This window comes from Hibiscus syriacus, unplaced genomic scaffold (genome assembly GCF_006381635.1).
Source record: "Hibiscus syriacus cultivar Baekdansim isolate YM2019G1 unplaced genomic scaffold, ASM638163v2 tig00111662_pilon, whole genome shotgun sequence".
NCBI lineage: Eukaryota > Viridiplantae > Streptophyta > Magnoliopsida > Malvales > Malvaceae > Hibiscus > Hibiscus syriacus.
In genome coordinates this window covers 1,516,129-1,537,863 of record NW_024063150.1, presented here as the reverse complement: position 1 = coordinate 1,537,863, position 21,735 = coordinate 1,516,129, and the positions used below count along the sequence as shown (strand labels likewise).

The 21,735-nt window shown below is 35.0% G+C and overlaps 1 protein-coding gene and 2 pseudogenes across 1 annotated transcript; 2 read left to right on the top strand and 1 right to left on the bottom strand.

The window, feature by feature from the left end:
• Positions 1-386: 386 nt before the first annotated feature.
• Positions 387-1,534, top strand: LOC120167059 (HVA22-like protein e). The gene is made up of 5 exons (XM_039176187.1): positions 387-548; positions 637-663; positions 750-872; positions 980-1,190; positions 1,380-1,534. The coding sequence occupies exons 1-5, from the start codon at positions 502-504 to the stop codon at positions 1,398-1,400; spliced, it is 429 nt and encodes a 142-aa protein (XP_039032118.1). The 5' UTR covers positions 387-501; the 3' UTR covers positions 1,401-1,534.
• A 3,222-nt stretch (positions 1,535-4,756) lies between these two features.
• LOC120167099 lies at positions 4,757-6,794 on the top strand (annotated as a pseudogene).
• A 41-nt stretch (positions 6,795-6,835) lies between these two features.
• LOC120167067 lies at positions 6,836-18,756 on the bottom strand (annotated as a pseudogene).
• Positions 18,757-21,735: the final 2,979 nt, after the last annotated feature.

Genomic DNA, 21,735 nt, shown 5'->3' with positions numbered 1-21,735 from the left:
GATGGTATTTAAGCTGGATGTGTATACGTTGTCTGATATATGATAAAATCTGATCACAGAATCTCAAATGATTATCATATCTCAGACAATATATTAACATCCAGATCAGAATGTCGTTAATATTTTAGCATAAAAGGATGAATTTGAAACATAATGAATGACCGCATGACCATTTTGTAACTTTTAATAGTCAAGGGACTAGACAAAATAATATTTATGATCGAGGGACCATTTAATAACTTTTAATAGTCAGAGAACTCAATAAAGTAGTGTCATATAGTCGAGGTACCATTTGTGTACTTTACTCTTTAATTAAATACAAGCCGAATCCGCTCAGTTCGGTATATATATTTTGTCCCCTCTTCCAACATTGTCTTTGATATCAACGAACAATAAACTGCTTTTCGTCGTCTCTTCTCTCTATCTCTTTCTCTGTAATTTCTCTCTTTTTCCAATTCAAATCTCGAAAAACTTTTCCCCAGCCCCAGAAAAATCAACAACATGAGTCGTTTCTGGACTCTGCTCTCAAATCTTCATTCTTTAGCAGGGTATTTCTTTCCTTTTCTATATTCCTCTTAATTTCATGTTCAAAGACTTCAACTTTTGATCCTTATTGTTCTTTTTTAATGTTTGCAGGCCTGTGGTGATGCTGCTGTATCCCTTGTAAGTAAATTTCAACTATACCATCAATTCACATGTTTGTTTCCTGGGAAAATAATTTGTTTTCTTTTTTGTTTTTCTTACATCAGATACGCCTCGGTGATAGCTATAGAAACTCCGGGCAAGGAAGACGATGAACAGTGGCTTGCTTATTGGATTTTATATTCGTTGCTTACTCTAACTGAGATGCTGCTGCAATCAGTCTTGGAGTGGTAAAAATTATCTGCGTATTTCTAAGTTCAAACTCTTATAATTTAGATATTATACTTTCGTCTTTCAACATAAAATCTACGTCTGCTGATGGGATTGAATTGTGTAGGATACCGATTTGGTACACCGTGAAGCTGGTGTTCGTGGTGTGGATGGTTCTGCCTCAGTTCAGGGGAGCAGCTTTCATATATGAAAGGTTTGTGAGAGAGCAAATCAAGAAGCATGGGTTTTTGAGACATGATGTTAAGACCCTTCACAAGAGTATTTCTCCCAAGGGGAAAGGCAAGAAGAAATTCGTCCACTTCATCGTCCCCAAGAAAGTAAGTTTACGAAACCTATATGCTAATTCATATTAGTGACATGATAAGTTTTATAAATTAAAATGATGACATGATATGCATTATGTTATTATTTATGTAATATGACGTGTTAAAGTAATATTTATGTACCATATAATATTTATTATGTCATTATTTACTCTCTTATGGGATATTGATTGGGGATGGCAGGTGGCTCAAGAACCTATGTAAATGCCGACTCCTTGTGCAATTTTTTGGACATAAAGAGTTTTCTGAACTTTTTCTCATGTATTTTAGAGTAGGGGTGAGGTTTATGAATGGAATTATAATTAGGAATTTAAATAGCAATCGTTATTGTAATAGTGCTCATTATATAACAATAGTAGTGCGGTGTCAAAGTATGAGTGTGATACTTATAATTAATGTAATAGTGTCGTCGTGTCTACAATAGTGATAAACACAACATAACTACAAAGGATTATCTTCGTAATTTAAATCCTTGATCACAACAATCAATTACCACCTTTTGTGCACAACCAAACTCGTTTGCATTTGCAATTGGAATCAGAGATTAACACCAGTTTTATTTGGTGAAGATCCAGAATCTGGTTCGTCTCAAATTATATAAATTAAAGCAAATTAGAAAAGTGGAGTTCCACAAAGTTAAATGATCATATAAAATATTAATAACAAATTAAATAAGTTTATAAATATAACTAAAGGTCTAATGAGTAACACATGGTCAAATAAAGCGAATAAATATACTAGTAAGAAACAATGGGTGATTTAAATATCTAGAGAATATTGATATTTTAATTCGAAAGAAATTAAAACCCACTATTTTGATGCATAGTTGCATAAACATAAATTGTAGTCTATGCATATCAGAAGTTGGGTACCCATGGTCACTTGTATTGTCTCAATTCATATCAAATGTTTAGGGCCTCAAGCCTACTCAATAAGTACTATATTTTGACCTTTTAACTAAAATTTAGGGCCTCAAATCCATTTATTAAAAATTAAGGGTATTTTGATAAATTTACAAGTCTTCAAGATCATCTATTTCTCAAATGTTAAGGCCTTGAGTCTTACTAGGGATGGTTAAAATATTCAAATCTTACGTGCCCCGAGTCGAATCAACTCTATAGGGTGGGTTTTTTTTTTTGAAATTTTGGGGCTCGGGATAGGTTATATAATTAAAATTTTTGGATCGGGGTAGGGCCGGGTTTATGGTGAAAAATAACCAATCTGACCCGACCCGGTTATTTATATAATTTATATTATATTATAATTAATATTTTAAGAATTTTTATTTTTAAGGCTTCAAACTATCCTTGAAATGTCAGTTTAGGAATACACTTATCATCACACATGTTTCAAACAACTTAGGCCATATGATCCAACTATTTAATACTAGGGTTATTTTTTGATTATTTCTTTAAATTTTAGAGTTTTGTGACATATTAGTACTTAGAACTTAAAGTTAGGCTTAAAATATCAGTCTAGGTAGGTCTAGTAACCTAATTTAAGTCGAAAAAGGGTAGTTTGGGTCGTAAAGTCCAAAATAGGTTAAAAAATCAATCAGAGCCCTTAATTTTGAAATAAGAATCAAATTTGAAACCAATAGGGTGAGATTCGAAACTCAAGATGTAATTTTGAAACCGAGACAACATTTTGGGCTATTAGAACTTCAGTTCAGAAAGTGAGGTTCAAAAATTACAAGTCCTAATTTTGGCTATTGGAACTCGAAACCCAAGCCCTAATTTTGAAAATGGGACTACAATTTGGGGTTTTAGAACTTCAGTATCGAGGGTGAAAAGTTCGAAAATACCCAAATCTTAAACCTAAGCCTCCAAACGCTCCCTACACATCAAAATATATATATAGGTGACATTAAGGTTCGTTTGTTTAACTGAAAATATTTTTCGTAAAATGAAAAATATTTTCTGAAAAAACGTTTACGATATTTGGAAGATGTTATTTAAACTCTTTTTCCACTAGTTGATGAATTTTTTAAAAATTATTTATTACATATATTAAATACAATAAATAATATTATTTATCATAAAACTTAATATTATTATTTTTAAAATTTTAAAATAATTTATTTATTATTAAAATAATATTTTTATAATTTATTAATAAAAATATTAATATTGGTATATTTTATTGAAATAAAAATATTATAAATTATATTAATTATTTATTAAAGTAATAGTGTTATATTATATTTTTAAAATATTAATTAGTATATTTTAAATATCTTTTATTGAAATACAAATATTGGTATATTTTATTGAATAATTGTCTGTCCAGCTCAGTTGGTAGAGCGCAAGGTTATTAACCTTGTGGTTGTGGGATCAAGTCTCATGGTGGGCAATTCATAATTCGGAGGTCTCCCATGGAAGCTGCTCACAACCTGATGTTGGGGGCAACCTACTATCCTACCTCCTCTTAGCCTATTACATATGGGAATAAGGGTTAACTAATTTTTTTTATTGAAATAAAAATATTATAAATTATATTAATTATTTATTAAAGGAAACAACACTCATGAAGAACTTTGAGAGAGAGTGAAAAATTCCTACTTAATCAAATGGTAAAATAAAGAGTCAAAATGTACTTATAAATCAAGAAAAAAATGAGAAAGATTCATGAAGGATCTCTTTCTAAAACTTTATTAAAACTTCCAAATAACTTCGCACTGCAATCTGTGGAGATGATGAGTCTTAAAACTCTAAAATTAAAGAAAATAATACTTAGAAGCGATGAGGGAACTAAAATTATTATATAGAATACATACACATATGTTAATAAAATAAATTTTTTAAAATCAAATAAATAAAAATAAAATTTCAAGATGAACACTATTAATAAAATAAATAATTAATAAAAAAAAATTCAGATTTGAGTACACATTTTAAAAAAGATGTGGATTTACTTGGTGGTGGATGCAAGTGGACTCTGAGGCAGATGCATGCCTATCTTGAAATTCAATTTTTTATATTTTTTTATTAATTTGAGGTAAGTATAAGGTAATATAAGTTTAACGATAATTCTCAATCTTTTGACATTTAACGTTCACACTCCTTACATCTATAGTGCTTGAACTCGGATTCTTAATAAATAACAATAATTCTTTTATCACGGAGTCCATTGAAATTTGATTTTTTATGTTAATTATTTATTTTATTGATGATGCTCACTCTAAAATTTTACTTGTATCCATCTTGAAAATACTTTTAGATCCGACATTGAATATATATGTACTTACTATCCATCTTGAAAATACTTACTATCCATCTTGAAAATTCTTTTAGACCACGTAAATTTTTTTGTTTTCAATATATATGTACTTACTATCCATCTTGAAAATACTTTTAGATCCGACATTGAATCCACTGCTGTTTAGAAGAAGAAACTCTCGATCTTAAAAACCGAAGAAGAAAAGACAAGAAGTTACGTGTCGAATACCCTACATGCAGAACCGCTACGTTGCAAGTGCAAGAGCAATGAAATAAAGTAGTACTATTCTACAATCTCGAAAAGAAGCTTTAGTTTCTGGTAATCCGTTTGTGAAACAAGGCATGGATTTGGCAGATAAGTTGATGCATGTCATCGTAGTCACCCTCTCCCTTCTTGCACTCTTCTTCTTCCTTAATCAGTATCGTTTCCTCAAGGCCTTCATCTACACCGCAAGAACCTTATTCAAGGAAAACGTCGCTTGAAAAGTTATACTCATCACCGGAGCATCTTCTGGCATTGGCGAGGTCTGAATTTACCCTATTCTTGCATGTATATATGTATGATTCGTAGCTGTAGTATAATCAGTTACTTTTTTTTAGATATCAAATTTAAATTTGGTAATCAAGTGGAACTCGCTTGGGTTCTTCTCTTCGACAAAAACTTTATGAAAAACAAGAAAAACTTTATGAAAAGCAAGAAAGGACTCCTCAATTGTTTATCTTAATTACGAAGAGAGACTATCCACTTTATAGAAGTGATAGAGCCAAATCAATCAATATGGGTAATCAATTCCCTAAAAGTAACCCTTAGTATTTGCATTAATAAAATAATTATCGGGTTTTGAGATACACAGGATATCATGTATTTATATTTTTTTGTACGTGTAGATATGCAAAGGCTGAATCAAGTTAAATTTCATCTTTTGTATCATCTTATTTTATGATGATTTCGTTTTAGCTATTTTTCTACTTACAAATTCTTAGTAGTTCTTGTACTTATTTTCTTGAGTTTTGAAGCATTTGGCATACGAGTATGCTAGGAGAGGAGCTCGATTAGCTCTCGTTGCGAGGAGAAAGCATCATCTCCAAGAAGTAGCTGGAATTTGTGACATCCTTGTGTCCCCTGAAACTGTTTACATCCTTGGAGATGTCTCTAACATTGAAGACTGCAAGCGGTTTGTTGATGCCACTGTAGACCATTTTGGGCAATGTAAGCACAGATTTGATGATTTTTCTTCTTTAAATCCCTCTTCGAATTAATGGAGGTGCTTGTTTGCTAAAAGTTGGACCGGTGAAGCAATAGTGATTTGAATCTTGGTGTAAAGATATGATTTATCGGTTAGAAATAGTGATTTGAATTTCGTTTGATCTGACTTGAAAAATTCGGTGAAGCAATAAATTAGAAGAAAAAATGGGAATACGAGTATGGACGCGTGTTTGTGGGGTTCGTGTTTGCTATCCACAATCAGTTTCGTAATTTATTTGCTGACATGGTGAAATTATTTTATCCTGCCCGTGGGTTTTCAAGTCAAAAGTTTAACATAAATTTGTATCAATTTGTGATCGAATACTTATCATCATTCTGTGATGATTTCATATATATCGACAGTTTGATTATGTTTATTTCATATACATATATGCATTTCAACATTTTCACTTGAATAATCCAAGTAGCATAAGTTAATTTAATCACACGGTGTTAACATCTGAGGTTCAATGAGTGCATTTTGTATTCTTAGGACATAAACTTCTGGGGTTCAGCATACACCACTTATTTTGCTCTGCAATATCTGAGGAAGAGCAAAGGGAAGATCATAGTGATATCAACGGCTTCTATAAAGCAAGCAAAGCAGCACTGATTAGCTTTTTCGAGTCATTGAGGATTGAATTGGGGACTCAAATCGGGATCACGATTGTGACTCCTGGATTCATAGACAGAGATGACTGAAGGCAAATACTTATCGAAGGAAGGCACATTGGAAGTCGATCAATAAATGAGAGATGTAAGCAAAGCTTTTCTCTCCTCATTTCTATGTTAAAAGAAAAAAAAAATTAGTGTGGAATGTAATGAATTTGTATGAATTGCTGTTGACAGGTTCAAGTGAAAGTGAGGCCGGTAGAGACAGCAGAGAGGTGCGCCAAGGCGATAGTTGAAAGTGCATGCCATGGGGACAAGTATTTGACGGTTCCGTCGTGGATGCACACCACAGTACTGTGGAGGGTGTTTTTGCCGGATATGATGGATTGGTGGAACGGGTTCATGTTAAAGTCGGGAGCCGGTTCTTCTTCCAGGGATGCACCTAGCAAGAAGCTACACCATGTAGCAACTCAAATCAAACAACTCTTTTCTCCTGAGGCTTTCCTAACCCCATCAAAATAATTACATACATAAAGAGAGAAATAAGAGAGTAAAGAAACCTCATCAATATTAGAGTGCAAGTTCATAGATTTTGACATACATGACAGAAAGTCGTAAAGTTCGTTTTTCTTCTCTTTCCTTTTCTTTTACAGAAATATGACACAAGTCATGATGAGAAGAAGAAATCTTAGCCTATTAAGGGGATATCTCGATCGGATCTGGTGGCCGGTGCTCTGGAGTAGTTTGACAAGAAGAATGGTTCAATCTCCTAAGAAGCAACCGTGCATCGATGTAGGACAGCCCTGGGTCATCTCCTTGGCAATTGGAATAGAAGATGTTCTGTTTATCTCTACGAGAATCATTCCCTGCAAAAGAAATTTTTGCAAGTGATGGAGTAACCAATAAACAAACCAACCATATAACATTCTTAAATCTTAACAATAAACACCATTTCTGCATTTACGGGGAGTCATGCCTTCCTGTGTGTAGCACTAGACAACAAAAGCACCTCAGTCACTTTTTTAATTAGATATATATCAGTATGGAAGGGATAATATCAAACTTGATACTTCCCAATATTTGAGTATTCAACAACAAAAATTATGTTAAAGGACTGTAGTTGTTTAGAAGATATAAAACTTCAAAAACTTCTAGAAACTCCAAAGATTACAGTTTATTGCATATTGAACTTGATATAAATTATAGAATTTATTAAAACAGACTGAGATTAACAAAAAGAGATAATGATCAAAGGTGTGATCGAATCGAATAGGTTGAAGACAAAAAGAGATAATGATCAAAGGTGATCGAATCGAACAGGTTAAAGACAGCGGTGAACTAAATTAAGACAACTTATGTTTGGAAGATATTTTAAGAGTAAGCTCACGAAGTGGGTTCATTTCAGGTTTGACTGAACACGGTAAACCCTGTTAACTGTGTCTTAAGCCAGAGGAGCAATAAGGAATGTCAGAGGTTTCAGACTTTATGAGATCACACAAACTGTGATTTGTATCACTTAACGACATTTCTAGAAACCCAGAAATGGAGAAGATCTATAGCCGAAAAAGGATGTCTTTTTCCTTCTACAGCCCTTTGGGAAATTAATGTCTTGAGTATTACTCGAATGTACAGAACACCCTCATAAGGCAACGAGGGCCAAAGCTCAGCTATGATCCACCACCGGGATACGTTATAGACGTTGTTTTTGTTGTTTTTTTTGCTTTAAAGCCTGTAGTGTCGAAATTTTAAATAGAGAAAAGAGAAACTACCTTCTTATCCTTAGAAAATAAAGGACTATTTGATAGTAATTAATGGAAGTTTTAGCAGTTTCTCTAATGTTATTTAATATAGGTGTAATAGCATTTCTTTGCGCCTTGAGCCTAATGCAATTTAAGGAATATACATTCGACCACCTAGAGCGCACCTTCACAATAAAACTATGTAATCTAGTTGGAACTCGTGAAAAATGAGACTCATAGTTGATAAGTAGTTGAAGTTTTGACAGGCTTTACCTCAAAATGTGCCAAAAATGCCTGAAATTGCCTCATAATCTCCTTCATATCGCTAACTATTTGTTTGTCTGAAGAAGAAAGAGCAGCAGTGACCTCTTGTGGAGAACGACCTATTCCTCTCTGCACAACCTAGAACTCGGAAATACAAATAGATTAAGTTCTCAAGTTGAGCTCATAGCATTATCGGTAAAAAGCCATAAGCCCTAAAGTAACTAGTTTCAAGGGAGAGAATACTGAGAATGGATGCAAATTGTTAAGTCCATATTGATAGAAAGAGATAGTCTTTAAGAGAGGGTTTCATATGAACTTACATTGTGATCAATGAGAATCTCAGAGATGAGGCTGCCATCATCAACATAACATAGAAGCTCATACGTTGTCCTTTGCTTATACTGGAATCCCTTGACACCAGTTAAGAAGCACTACAATTGTTTTCATTAAATTGAGAAAAAACTTCAACAAAAAAAAAAAAGATCAGATAGTAGAAACAAACTAAATATAAGATGGAAGGCATTCTCAACTAATCCTGTGTTATCCATTTTTAAAATTCTGGACGATTTTTTAGTGCTAAAAAGTAGGTCACCGAAGATAACAACAATATAAAAATAGGGAATTATGGATACCTTAATTTTTCCCTGTACATGTGTAGCTTTATCTTTAACAGCAGCCCACCTAGCTGACAAACTAGCTAAGTAGGTAAAGGGAACTTCTCGGTTTCCGGAAAGGATGAGAGGATGTTCAACAACATCAACCACATGAATGTGCTCATTATCTGGAGCAGTATTCGAGTTTGACAAAGCATCTTCCCTGCTAATGGGAACACTATCAATATGCATCCTCTCAACATCCACAGCAACATCGGATGATGAACTAGGCACAGCATTCACTCCACGCGTATGAGCAGTGGGATCATCTACAGTTCTTTGAGTAGTAACAGTGCTAGATGAAACAAAAGTAGCACCTGCAATATATGGATATAGGCAAAAAAGGGATGGACATACAATCAATTGATACGCTCTCAATTTGCTAAGTAATCTTCTAAAATTTCAAATGCCCTCAAATTTCTTTGATTCTAATTCAAGAAGCATAGCACATAATTGAAGATAAATGATGAAATAGTTGAGGGAAAATTTTCAATGTATCACCAGCTAAAAAATTTTAAGGAAAGCCTAAGCAGCAGAATTCTTTCATTTCTTGAACAAGAAATGTCAACCTCAAATTCTGAAACTCAAGTGAAACACTAAAGGCTTGTCTAAACTCTTAAGAGTGCATACATCTAACTTGCCTGCCATCTCATTTTCTGTTCTACAAGACATCCCAAACTATCATTATGCTTTTTTTTTTATAGAATAAGGCCTCATTAAAAACCCCTTCATATCCTACATATTATAAACATAACATGAAAGACCTAGGAAAGAGGAAAAGAGTGCCTCTAACTTTTATTAATGTAAACAATAATATACCTCCACACCTAAATACTAACTACTAACCACATAACCTTTAACCAGAACTCTGAATACATAACACACCCTATTAACTCCCTTAATAAGAACATCCAAGGCAGAACACCTTTAACCACTACACAAACCCAAAAATCAACCTATACCAGCTTTTGCTAATTCATTCGCTTACCAATTTGCGGCTCTCGAAATATGCCTTGTGATAATACCCTTCCTTTCCACACGAGTAGCTATATCCCTCACCAAGGATTTAAACAAAGTAGTACTAAGGTCCGGATTGTTAATCCACTTTAGAGCATTAGTAGAATCCGATTCCAAAATAATCCTCTGACTTGGAATGTAATCAACTTCCTCGATAAGAATCAACCCTCTTTTGATCCCCAAAAGCTCTGCGAGTAAAGGAGGACCTCCCCTACCTTCTCTGAAAATGACCCAAGCACCGAACCACTGCCATCCCTAATCAATCCACCTATTCCACCCTTATCCCAACCTTTGACTATTGCACCATCTACGTTTACTTTTAAGAACCCTTCCGAAGGAGGACTCCACCTAGAAGACGAAGGAGACCTCTTTTTCAGATTTCCATTCAAGTCTGCTAATTTTAAATCCCCCATCAAAGAATCAAAAGGAATATGAACATCCTTAAATGAAGTTCGAAACCAAGAACAATTCTGAATCTTGTAATAAAGAACAACAACGCAGAATCAACCTTCCCGTGTTGAAAAAACACCTCATTCCTACATTTCCAAACCGACCACATGACAACCCTAGGAATAAACTTCCATATGATAGAACTCAAAACTAGCTCATCCCACACAATTAAGAAATCCATCAACTTACCCGGAACCACAAAGAAAACATTCCAATACTTTAAAAACTTAACCCATAAATCCCACACCACATCACAGTGCAAAAACAAATGTGAGACCGATTCATTGCACTTCCTGCACAATGGGCATAGAGTGTCTTCAACCCCAGTAACTCCTCTCTTCAGCAGTTCCTCCTTCACCGCTACTCTATGATGAGCGAGTTGCCAAACGAAGGTTTCCACTCGTGGTGGAGCTACCCCTTTCCAGACATATCTTTCCCAATTACCTTCTATTTCATCATTACCCTCTCTATCAAAATACATTTTCATGAATGATTTTGCTGTAAAATAGCCCTCACCATTTCCCAACCAAATCCAACAATCTTCCTCTACTAATGACAATGAAGAACTGTTCAAGAGACAGATAAGTTGCAGCCACTACTCAACTCCCAATCCACCAAATTCCTTCTCGTTTGAATATCCCAGACCCCACCCGAATCATTATACAATCTAAATTCTACAACCTTCCCCCCTTTGTTATTCGAAAGAGAAAATAACCTTGGAAACCTATCTTTCAGAGGAACCGTACCCAACCATACATCATGCCAAAACTGCACTGTTTCTCCATTTCCAGCTCTCACACACAAATTTTTCCTAAAACAATCCCCAAAAGCATCACTTGAAAAGAAGTTCTGAACAACTCCTCTTCAAATCCAAGAAGTACATGCTGTCCAAGTATTCAGGAGCATCATTGAATTTGGATCCATATTGTTTACACAACAGGCCACTGTTTTCCACCAAGAGCTTTTTTCTGCAGCAAATTTCCACACCCATTTCCCCATAAGAGCTCTGTTTAATAGCAACAGATTCGAAATCCCTAAACCCCCCTCAACTTCTTTGGCTTACACACCAAATCCCATTTGACCCAATGGATGTTCTTTTTTTCTGTCGACCCCCCATAGAAAAGATGCCATGATAGAGTTTAATTTGTTGAGTACACTAATAGGGATCCGAAAAATAAAAAGGTAACAAATTGGGAGAGAGCAAAACACTGATTTGACCAAGACTGCCCTTCCAGCCAATGATAAAGACTTGGCCTTCCACCCAGACAAATGTTATAAAAATTTTGTACAACCGGTTCCCACAAGGAAAAAGTATTCCTCTTGGCCCCTAACGGTAGACCTAAGTACTCCGATGGAAAAGCTCCTCTTTCACAACCTATTTCCTTGGCCCAAGAAGCTAAATCCTCCTCCCCCATATTAATTCCAAAAATTCTGCTCTTAGTCAGATTCAATTTCAGCCCCACCAGCAGTTCATAAATTAAAAGCACCCTTATAATATTCACAAATCATGAGTAGAAGCCTTGCTAAAAATTATTAAGTCATTTGCAAATTGCAAATGTGATAACATGAAAGACGATCTTTATAACCTAATTTAAAGCCCGAAAACAACCCTTTGTCCACTGCTTTCACCAACATTAACTGTAACCATTCACCTCCCAAATTGAACAACATAGGAGATAACGAACAACCTTGTCTTAATCCTCTAGTAGTGTGTATTTTCTCTGTAGGTGTGCCATTTACCAAAACCGAAATGGAAGCTATTCAGACACACTTGTATATCCAAGAACTCCATCTAACTCCAAACCCCATTTTACTCATTATTTTCAGCAAGATCCTCCAATCCACCGAATCATAGGCTCTCTTGAAATCCACCTTAAAAACAACTCCCTTCAATCATTTTTTCCTCCAACAATCAATGCCTTCATTTGCTATGAACGAGCAATCCAAAATGTGTCTCCCCGGTATAAATGCAAATTGTGATGGACTAATAACTTCGTTAATACACAAGCTTAACCTTCTCGCTAGTACTTTTGAAAGAATTTTGTAGAAACCCCCAACTAGGCTAATTGGCCTAAAGTCTTCTAACCCCTTCGGATTGGCCCTCTTAGGAATAAGAGAGAGGAAAGAATGGTTGGTTTCCAAGTCCCATTCCTTACCCTCATAAAATTCCTTAAAAAACAGCAGCAGAACTTCCTTCAAACTTGACCAGAACTTCTTGAAAAAGCCTAAATTCAGTCCATCCGGGCCAGGTGCTTTGTTACCATCCGAAATTTCCTCTTCAGAAAAAGGCTTCTCAAGGGTCATACTCTGCTGATTTGAGAGTTGTAAAAATTCCAATTCTAGCTCCTCCACTTCCAATGTATTTTCCTGGTTAAACAACCCCTTGAAAAAAATGTACCACCGAAACTTTAATTAATTTTGGATCTGAAATGTATTCATTATCTACTTTGATGGATTTGATACCATTTCTCCTTCCTCTCCCTCCTGAACATTGGTGGAAAAATCTAGTGTTCTTATCCCCATACTCCACTTCAATCTTGACTTTTGTAGCGAAATCGATTCCTCTTTTTTATACAAGTCCCACAGCTCTTTCTTTGCTTCCACTAAATTCTTCATAGACACCATGGGGAGACCTTGTTGCAAATGAAGTTCCATCTCATGAATTTCTTTCTCCAACATATTTATTCTCCCGGGGATCTCTAAATGATCTTTCCTAGACCATCTCTTCGCTGCTTCCTGCACTCCTTTTAGTATGTTAAAGATTGGTTGTCTATTCTCCACTTTACAAAGCTTTTCCAGCTCTCCCTCCATCATCTTGCAAAACCATCCTCTTCCATGACATAGTTAAACAATTTGAATGGTTTAGGACCTCAATTCCAGCCCCTATTTTCCAGCAAGATGCTGTTATGATCTGAAACAGACCTTTCTAGGAGTTTTTGTGTTATCATGGGGAACAATGATAAAAATCTTGATCCACTAGGAATCGATCTAGTCTCTCATAAGTTGGGATTTCTCTATTGTTACACCATGTAAATCTACCTCCAACCAAAGGCAAATCCACTAAATTAGCTTTGCTCACAAAGTCTCTTAAAGCAAACATTGAAGCTAAATTCACTGCACCTCCAATCTTCTCATCCTGTGACATAAAAACGTTGAAGTCCCCTCTAAGACACACTGGGCATTCTACATTCTCCAAAAATAACAGCAACTCCCCATAAAACGTCTCCATTTTTGAATCCACACTCGGACCGTACACATTTATGAACCAACAAGACCCTATTAACTCATCAATAATACCCTTAACTGCTACAAATCTCCTATGAATGATCTCCTCTTAAACCTGACATTCTTTTTCATTCCATAAAGTAATCAGACCTCCAGCAGAACCTTCGGCTGCTGAAACTGCCGAAGCTGTCAACAAATTTCCTCCCATTTTCCTCACTACCAATTGAGTCAACACTTCCAATTTTGATTCCTGAATGAATAAAATTAAAGGATTTCTCTCCTCCACAACCCTCCTAACAACTCTAGCCTTTATCCTCCTACCCAAACCCCTAATATTCCAAGACAATAAATTCCAACTAATCATCAAAATCCAGCTATAACCTTGAATTCCAGCCCCCTTAATTTCCCCCATGCACTTCTCTCTCCTTCACCAATGGAATTGTTTTGTTCATAAAAGCTTCTTTCCCCCCTCTAAATGTTACCCCTAACAAATTACTTACATTCCAGCACTCCAAAGCCTCTGCCCCATCCATCTCCTCGTTATTATAAGCATACTCCGAACTTGTACCAATACAGCTCCTAGATCCCACTTCCTTGACCTTGAATAAACACGTTTGCAATTACCCCTTCCCACTCTACTCCCAGGTACAACCTTCCTTGAATTTCTTTGAGAAGACAAAGAAACAGACCCCACCTGCAAGGAAGTTTGACACTGCACAACATTGATTTCTGTTGTACCAATACAACAATCCTTGCTTAATCTCTCCTCATGATCCAGCCCACTCCTCACCTGTATTTCCGAGCCCGTATGAAGCCCAATTTCACAATCAACTTTCTCATGCTCAATAGAAGCGTCTCCCAGACATTTCCCATTTTCTCTCCCTTCATTAACTTCTTCTGACTTTTCCTGCTGGATGGAGACATCACCTGCCTCTGTCACATCTTTGCACAAGTCAAACGTATTTTCCATTCCTATTTTTAAATTCAAACCCCCCTCGGTATTTGTGTTTTTGCCTTGTTGGGAACTTCTAACCCATTCTCAACCCTATTATGGGATTCTGACAACTCCTTCTCTCCCACCTGCTCTTCTTGTCGATTCTGCACTTCTTCATTGCTCCAATCCAAAGAACTTTCCTCCCATGGATCCTCTGTAACTTCTTCTTCCTCCATGTCTGTTAACTCAGGAAAAATATCCTCAACACATTCAACATTAATTTTGATCATGAACTTCCTCCCATATGTATTGATGATGACATGATCTGGAATATCAAATGGACTCTCAACCCTTAGTAGCATCTGTGCCACTCTGCAATCCACTCTATGTGCAGTTTGATCCTGAATTCTTACTAACTTTCCCCATTTGGATGTTAAACTAGAAAAGAACGAGATCGACCAACAATTTAACGGGACACCAACCATTGAAATCGCACAATAAGCTAATGTGATGACCCCTCCACTACCGGCTCCAATATTTCAAACCAGAACGACAGAGCTTCCCATCTTTCTTCCATTGCAATTCTTATCTCTTCAACCGACTGAAAAACTACAAGACACGCATTCTTCACAAAACCCCACCTTATCACCTTAACTTTGAAGCCCTCATTCCGTAAGGCTTTCTGCACAAAGTCAACTTCGAAAATACCTTTGCAAATGCCAGTAAGTGAAAATTTCAACCATAATCTCTCTTCCACCGGGATAAAGACTTCCAAAGATTTTTTCTCCTCCTTTTTATTCCCTTGACTGCTTAGTTGATGACCCTTTGGAACTTTTTTCACCCCAACCACCGTGTCTCTATAAGTTCTTCCATCAATGAACCTATTCATCCGCTCCATTTTCTCTGCCACTTGTGCTGGAGAAGTCATTCTTCTGCCCTTCAACTCTCCTGTTTCTACCCTTTTGGAGCCCTCTGCTCTAATCCCTTCACGACTCTTCTTCTCAGATCGCTTGTCATATTTAGCTACTGACACATAAATTATCCTCCCATTAACCCTGACATTATTCATCTTCTCCACCGCATTGCATAGATCTTCCTTGCTTGCAAAATGAACGAACGCAAACGTGCAATCCTTGTATTTTGGTCTGTTATTAATAAATGGAATAAACACTCTAATGACTTTGCCATGATAACTAAAATGTTCCCCTAATGCTCTTCTGCTCACTCTCCTACTAAGATTATCAACAAACACAGACCAAATACCTCCTCCATGGACCTCTCTATCTTTGCCATAAGAAAACTTGCACTCTCGCTCTCTCCCTCTCTCCATTTTTTTAATTTGAGTTGTAGCTTTAAAATCAAGCTTTTTTCACCATCAATTTTCGTTTAACTATCATTATGCTTAAAAAAAGCATTAATCAATATCTCCCTTCAAAATTAAATTTATAACAAACATATACAACATGCAACCATTTTTATCCTTTTAGTGCACTCATTTTTTCTTTGGGTAGTCAAGCCCTTTCATTTGATTTAAAAAACAAACAAAAAAAAAACCTCTTTCATCTGTCTGAAAAGGCGCCGAATTTTGAGATATTAAATTGTTAGTAGATTCAACAAAGTTAACACCATTCAACGGCCATGCAGCAAGAGTTGCTCTAGTTGCTAGAGGAGGAACTACTCCTATCTTTGTTCTGCATAAAATAGAGAGAGAATTGTTCACAAAGATGAAAAATTATTGATTCAAGTGAATTTCTGGTCCTCATTAAATGATTCATAATATGTAAGATCATTCCAAGTTTCAAAACGGTTTAAGATAAATCACTAAACAAGGATGGTAATGGAACAACTCTAATCAGCATGTCCTGATAATAATAAAACTAAACTACATATTTTTTTCCACTCCTTAAAGGACATTCTGGTTTTATTCAATTTTTTCGTTCATACGAACATTGTGAAATTAGACAAGCATCAAAAGTACTGCAGTCGATGCAATTTACCCCTCTGGGAGGCTGCTAACATGCAATTCTGAACTAGTGACTCAGTCCCCTAATTGTACAGCCTTTAAAGGCAATGTTATTTGATTTTAGCTATTGATAACATGAAAACAGAAGTAAAACTACAAAGTATGTTTAACTGATAATTTGTGATGGGGGGAGGTGACATTGCTTGTCTATAAGTTTTGGTAATGTATATGAAAAGAAATATGTACAATAATAATACCTTTTACCCCTAGGTGGCTTATTTACTTCAGCAACAAGACGTTGTCGTGCAGTTTCTATGTCCTCAACCACTCCCCCCAGAATTTCTAAACACTCAGGGACAAGCATAAGAAGCCCACGTCGTATATTACATTACAGATGGCAACCTACAAAATAAAAAATATAACCAAACTACATCAAAGCTTTGGCGACTAATACAAATAAAGGTTTTAAACTTTTGGTTGCCATGAATAAATGCGCATGTGTCCAACCTAGGGAAATTATGGGCTAATCTAGACGTTGTACCAGCAGGATCAAGTGACATTGCCCAACAAAATAAGCAGTTCAGACAGAGCAAGTAACTGTAAAGAATCATCTGACTGAAAAATTAACGTAGGCCTAGACATACATATCAAGATAAAACTTTAGTAAACAATGTAAAATAAACTCATTCTTCGAAAATGGAATTTTTGATGAATCATTTACAATTTATGAAGTAGAGGTAGTATTTTCTTGGCATGAATTGATAAGACAACATAACTGTCAAGATATAAACAATGTTTTATCTTGTCGCACACCACTCAGTGGGTATCATTTACATATCAAGATATAAACAATTTATATCCAACGTCGCAAACCACCACCCAGTGAGTAAATAAGAGATATTAGAAAGATCCATTTATGACCAAATCGATCAGTTGAAAATGCAGATACTAGTAGGCCACAAGATGTCAAGATGCCATTGATTCTAATTTATGCCTTCAAATCCAAGGAAGATAATGCTACGCTGGTTACCCAAATGAAATGCACTCTCTCTTAGCATATTATGAAAAAAGAACTATATACCATTGATTTATCTTGTCAAGTGGCGTTATCCAAAATCTAAGTATCAGATGTCTTGCGGTCTTATGTTGAAGTTGAGCCCCTCCACCTATTACCGAATGGTTCTAGGTTAGATGCTTAACATATTATCAAAGGCAAGGTTTTGTCATGTTATGTTCCCCACCTAACCCTATGAGAGAAGTTGACAACCTGTGGTGAGGTTGTCCACATGTAGGCCAAGAGATTCCTCACGTGTTAAGTGGCATAATTCTGCTGACCTCATATCAAAGTTAAATAATAAAATCGTCGATACTTAAACTACCATTCCCTATTAGCAATACCATACAAAAATGAATAATAAATCATCAATACTAAAACTACCATTCCCCATCAGTAATACCATACAGAAATCAGTGATAGCAGTAGAGAAGAACCTTCAATCCAGAGGGAGCCAAAACATGGAGATCTTTGATAGGCCTGTATTCCATTCCAAATATGCGTTGAACACCATCTGTCATGGATAACTTAAGGCACCTCTTGATCCCAGAAGGTGTATCCTGATACCTTCCCTTGAGGGGACAACTGATATTTACTATCTCGTCAACCTAGAAACATAAGAATTTGGAATGAACAAACATTTGAAACATCAACACATCCATTTCCTGAATAGTAAAACAAGAGAACCTGCAAGACAAAGGGTCCTTTGAGATCAACAAGGTGCATCGAATCAACATTTTCGGGAAGAATACCGCCGCCGGAATAATTCATATCAGAAAGCAAGAATTGTTGAAAGCAAAGCTTCGCTTTTGCAGAAACATCGAGAGCCGAAAACCTAGGGACCGATCTCTCTAGCCCTTGAATGCAGGAATCCAGCCACTCTCTCCTCAATTTGAGTCCCATTCTTGAAAGGGAGTCCCCAATAGGAGAGCCAGAGCTCTCGCCTAATGTAACCGGTGCAGCCGCGTCGTCCACCGGGGAAGGAGCGAAGCTTTCATCGACATCAACGAAATCATCGTCGGATATTGGGAGTGGCTCGGCGGGGTTAGGGTTAGGAGGAGATAATGACACGGGTTGGTTGCTGACGGCGGAGCTTTCATGTGGAGGCTCATTTTGGGGCTGCTGTTGCGTTCCCTCGCCTTCTTCATCGGATGAGCAGTGCAGTCTTAGGCGTCTTCTCGGCATTGACGTTGAAATTTCTGGGGATTTTAGATTTTCCCTCCACCGTTGATTCACACAGTGCCTTTTTGAGGTAACTTTTTGGCGGGAAAGTGGCTTACATTGAGACCCGTATTAGATTACCGACCCGACTTCTCTGCCCAAGCTTCATAGTGAACTATGGGTCCTTTTATTTCACTTATTTTTTTGAAAAGTATTTTTTAAAATAAATCATATTTTTTGAAAATCGTATTATAATGTTTGGAAGATGTTATGTATTATTAATTATTATTTCTATGAAATTAATAAATAATATAAATTTTATTAATAACTTATTATAGATTATTAAAATAAAAATATAATATTATTAGAAATATTAATACATATATTTTAAATATTTTAATAATTAATGCTTTGATTGAAATGATATTAAAATACTATATTAATATTAAATTCATAAAATAAAATTATTTTGGGTATTTATTATTTGAAGTGAAAAAGTTCAAAAAATGACTTACGAAAAATCAGACCCTAAATCATTTTCTAGAAAATAGAAAGGAAATTCTGTTAATCAAGAAATATTTTACGGCGACCAATCAATTTTCCTATAACCAAATACTGGAAAATAAAGAAAATATTTTACATAAAACAAACAGACTTTAACATTAGCATTTAGGGTGGTCAAAATCGGATACCCATATTTTTTTAGGTACCAGTATTTTTGAGTATTCAAAATTTTGGATATTCAAAATATACGACTACCAAAAATGTCGACCCATATTATAGTCTATTAAATTTTTGTACTCATAAGTTGAGTAATCATAAAATTTGAGTATTCATATTTTTTGTCAATAGTATTAGATTTATTTATTTTATTATTTTCTTTAAATTATATTATTTTTAAAAATTTAAAAATTTAAAACTTAAAGTTATATAATACATAATTAACTCATAAAATTTTTAAGTTTAAAATATATAAAATTTATTAAAAATAAAATTAAACAAACACAATTAAATTAAAAATATTTTAAAATTCAAAAATAATTTGAGAAATAATTTAAATCGTTAGATTGAAATAATTTAAATCTTTAGATTGAAATAATTTAAGAAATAAATAGTTTAGAAAGTTATGATGAAATAATTTAAGAATTAAGAATAAAAAAATTCAATATAAAATAAAAATATATAAAAAAAAAGCAAATGTCGGACCGTTAGATACCCAATTAAATATTATTTCATGACTCGAGCCTAACTCAAAACCCTGTAAAAATAATGGATGGAGTTTTCGACCCTGAAATTCTAGTATTTTCACTATAAATACCTAATAATTTTAGATCAGGTCAACGAGATGAGTTATCTGGTTCTAATATTTTTGAACACTCCTAGAACTTATACATTGATAACCACATAAAAAGGCTATAATTTGTGCCTTTTTAATTAGGTTATTGGTTTTTTAAAAGTTCATTTCATTGCATATAGTTGCATATAATATTCATTTGCATTTCGTGGTGTTTCGTTGCCTTAACTTTTATTTTTCTGAAATTGGTGCTACTTGAGAAAGGTTTTCATTGTTGTGGTGATATGCAGGTGACTTAAGGAAAACTAAAGGGAGAGGACGATTATGTTGCAACAAAAGGGATAGTATTTCTAGGCACACTAGAAGACAAAAGAAGAAGATATTTTATTTTGGCAGTCCACATGTGACACCTTCCAACTGACCCCCACACTTGAAAGGTTTATTCCCTTAGGGAAGCATTAAGAATGAGGGAACAAAACCCTAGGATCCCCCACTATAAAAAGCAAAAGGACACCACATTTATAGGAGAAGAGTGCGTGAGATAAGAAAGAGAAAAAAAGAGGCGACCACTCTTAAACCTTCTCTTCTACATCAAGGTGACCTCTAATTTTGAAGCTCCAAAGGGAAAAAACTTGTTGGACTTTGAGAGAAGCAACAACACTTAGGGTAGTTCATGTTGTTCCACTACAACTCTAGGTTTGAGAATCTTCTTCCTTCATTTTGTTTATTTTATTTCCTCCACTTATTTTTGTAATAGGTTGTATTAAACAAATGAATATGAATTCTTTTTACCCAACCATGAACTAACTTAATATGGCTTGGGTTTATTTCGAATGGATATGTTTTTCTTTTGATGAATGTCATAGCATTTTCAGTTTACCTTCATGTTTTGTTCATTGTTTTATTGCTTGGATATGTAAGAGCTTTCGAGAGATAACATTTATATTTGTTTGATGCTTTATATCGAGAGAATTAAGCCTAGATCTACGTGAACAATGGGGTGGATCTATTTAGAAAAACCCTAACTTGCCTTAGAGATAAGGATAAAGTTTCAACGACTAAAAGGAGTAAAGCTTAAGTGATATTATTTTACTAGGGTTTACACTGAGAGGTATTATTTTAGCATTATTTTGTTAGGTTTCTTGCTAGAGATAGTTTAGAAGCAACTTAGAAAATTTTATTGAGCATTGTGTGGGTTGGAATTTGTTGGCATTCATTGAGGGTAAGATATAGGATTCCAAGGTAAACCTAGCTATTTAGCCTTGTTGGTAGTTTTATTTATGTGAGGTCAGATTGTGGTCTTATTTATGCAAAATTTCTCAACTTACAGTTTTGTCACATCATTTTTCATTTAATCTTTGCCACAACATTTATATATAATTGATACTTGTCACAACACTCACAATTATTTGTTCATATCAGCCTTATTTATTTTGTTAATATTTTAAGTGCACAATGTTTACTCGAAATCATTTCAATCCCTTTGGAGACGATATTCACTAACCATTTTATTACTTGTTCGATGTGTATACTTGCATAAATTGTGTATCAAAATTAGCACACTATCACACGCAACAAGTTTTTGGCATCATTGTCGGGGATTGGCAAGTGGTGATTTTAAGTGTTGTTTATGCACTGTTTGGTTTCTTAGATTTTGTATATATTTAGTAGTTATTTTTGTTCTTTTTTCTCTAGGAGTTGTACTATTT

What these genes read in the sequence shown, in the direction of transcription:
- LOC120167059 (XM_039176187.1), top strand. Translation starts at nt 502, where the DNA reads ATGAGTCGTTTCTGGACTCTGCTCTCAAATCTTCATTCTTTAGCAGG. An exon ending in GTGATGCTGCTGTATCCCTT is followed by an intron (nt 664 to 749) that starts GTAAGTAAATTT and finishes TTCTTACATCAG; the next exon opens with ATACGCCTCGGTGATAGCTA. An exon ending in ACTTCATCGTCCCCAAGAAA is followed by an intron (nt 1,191 to 1,379) that starts GTAAGTTTACGA and finishes TGGGGATGGCAG; the next exon opens with GTGGCTCAAGAACCTATGTA.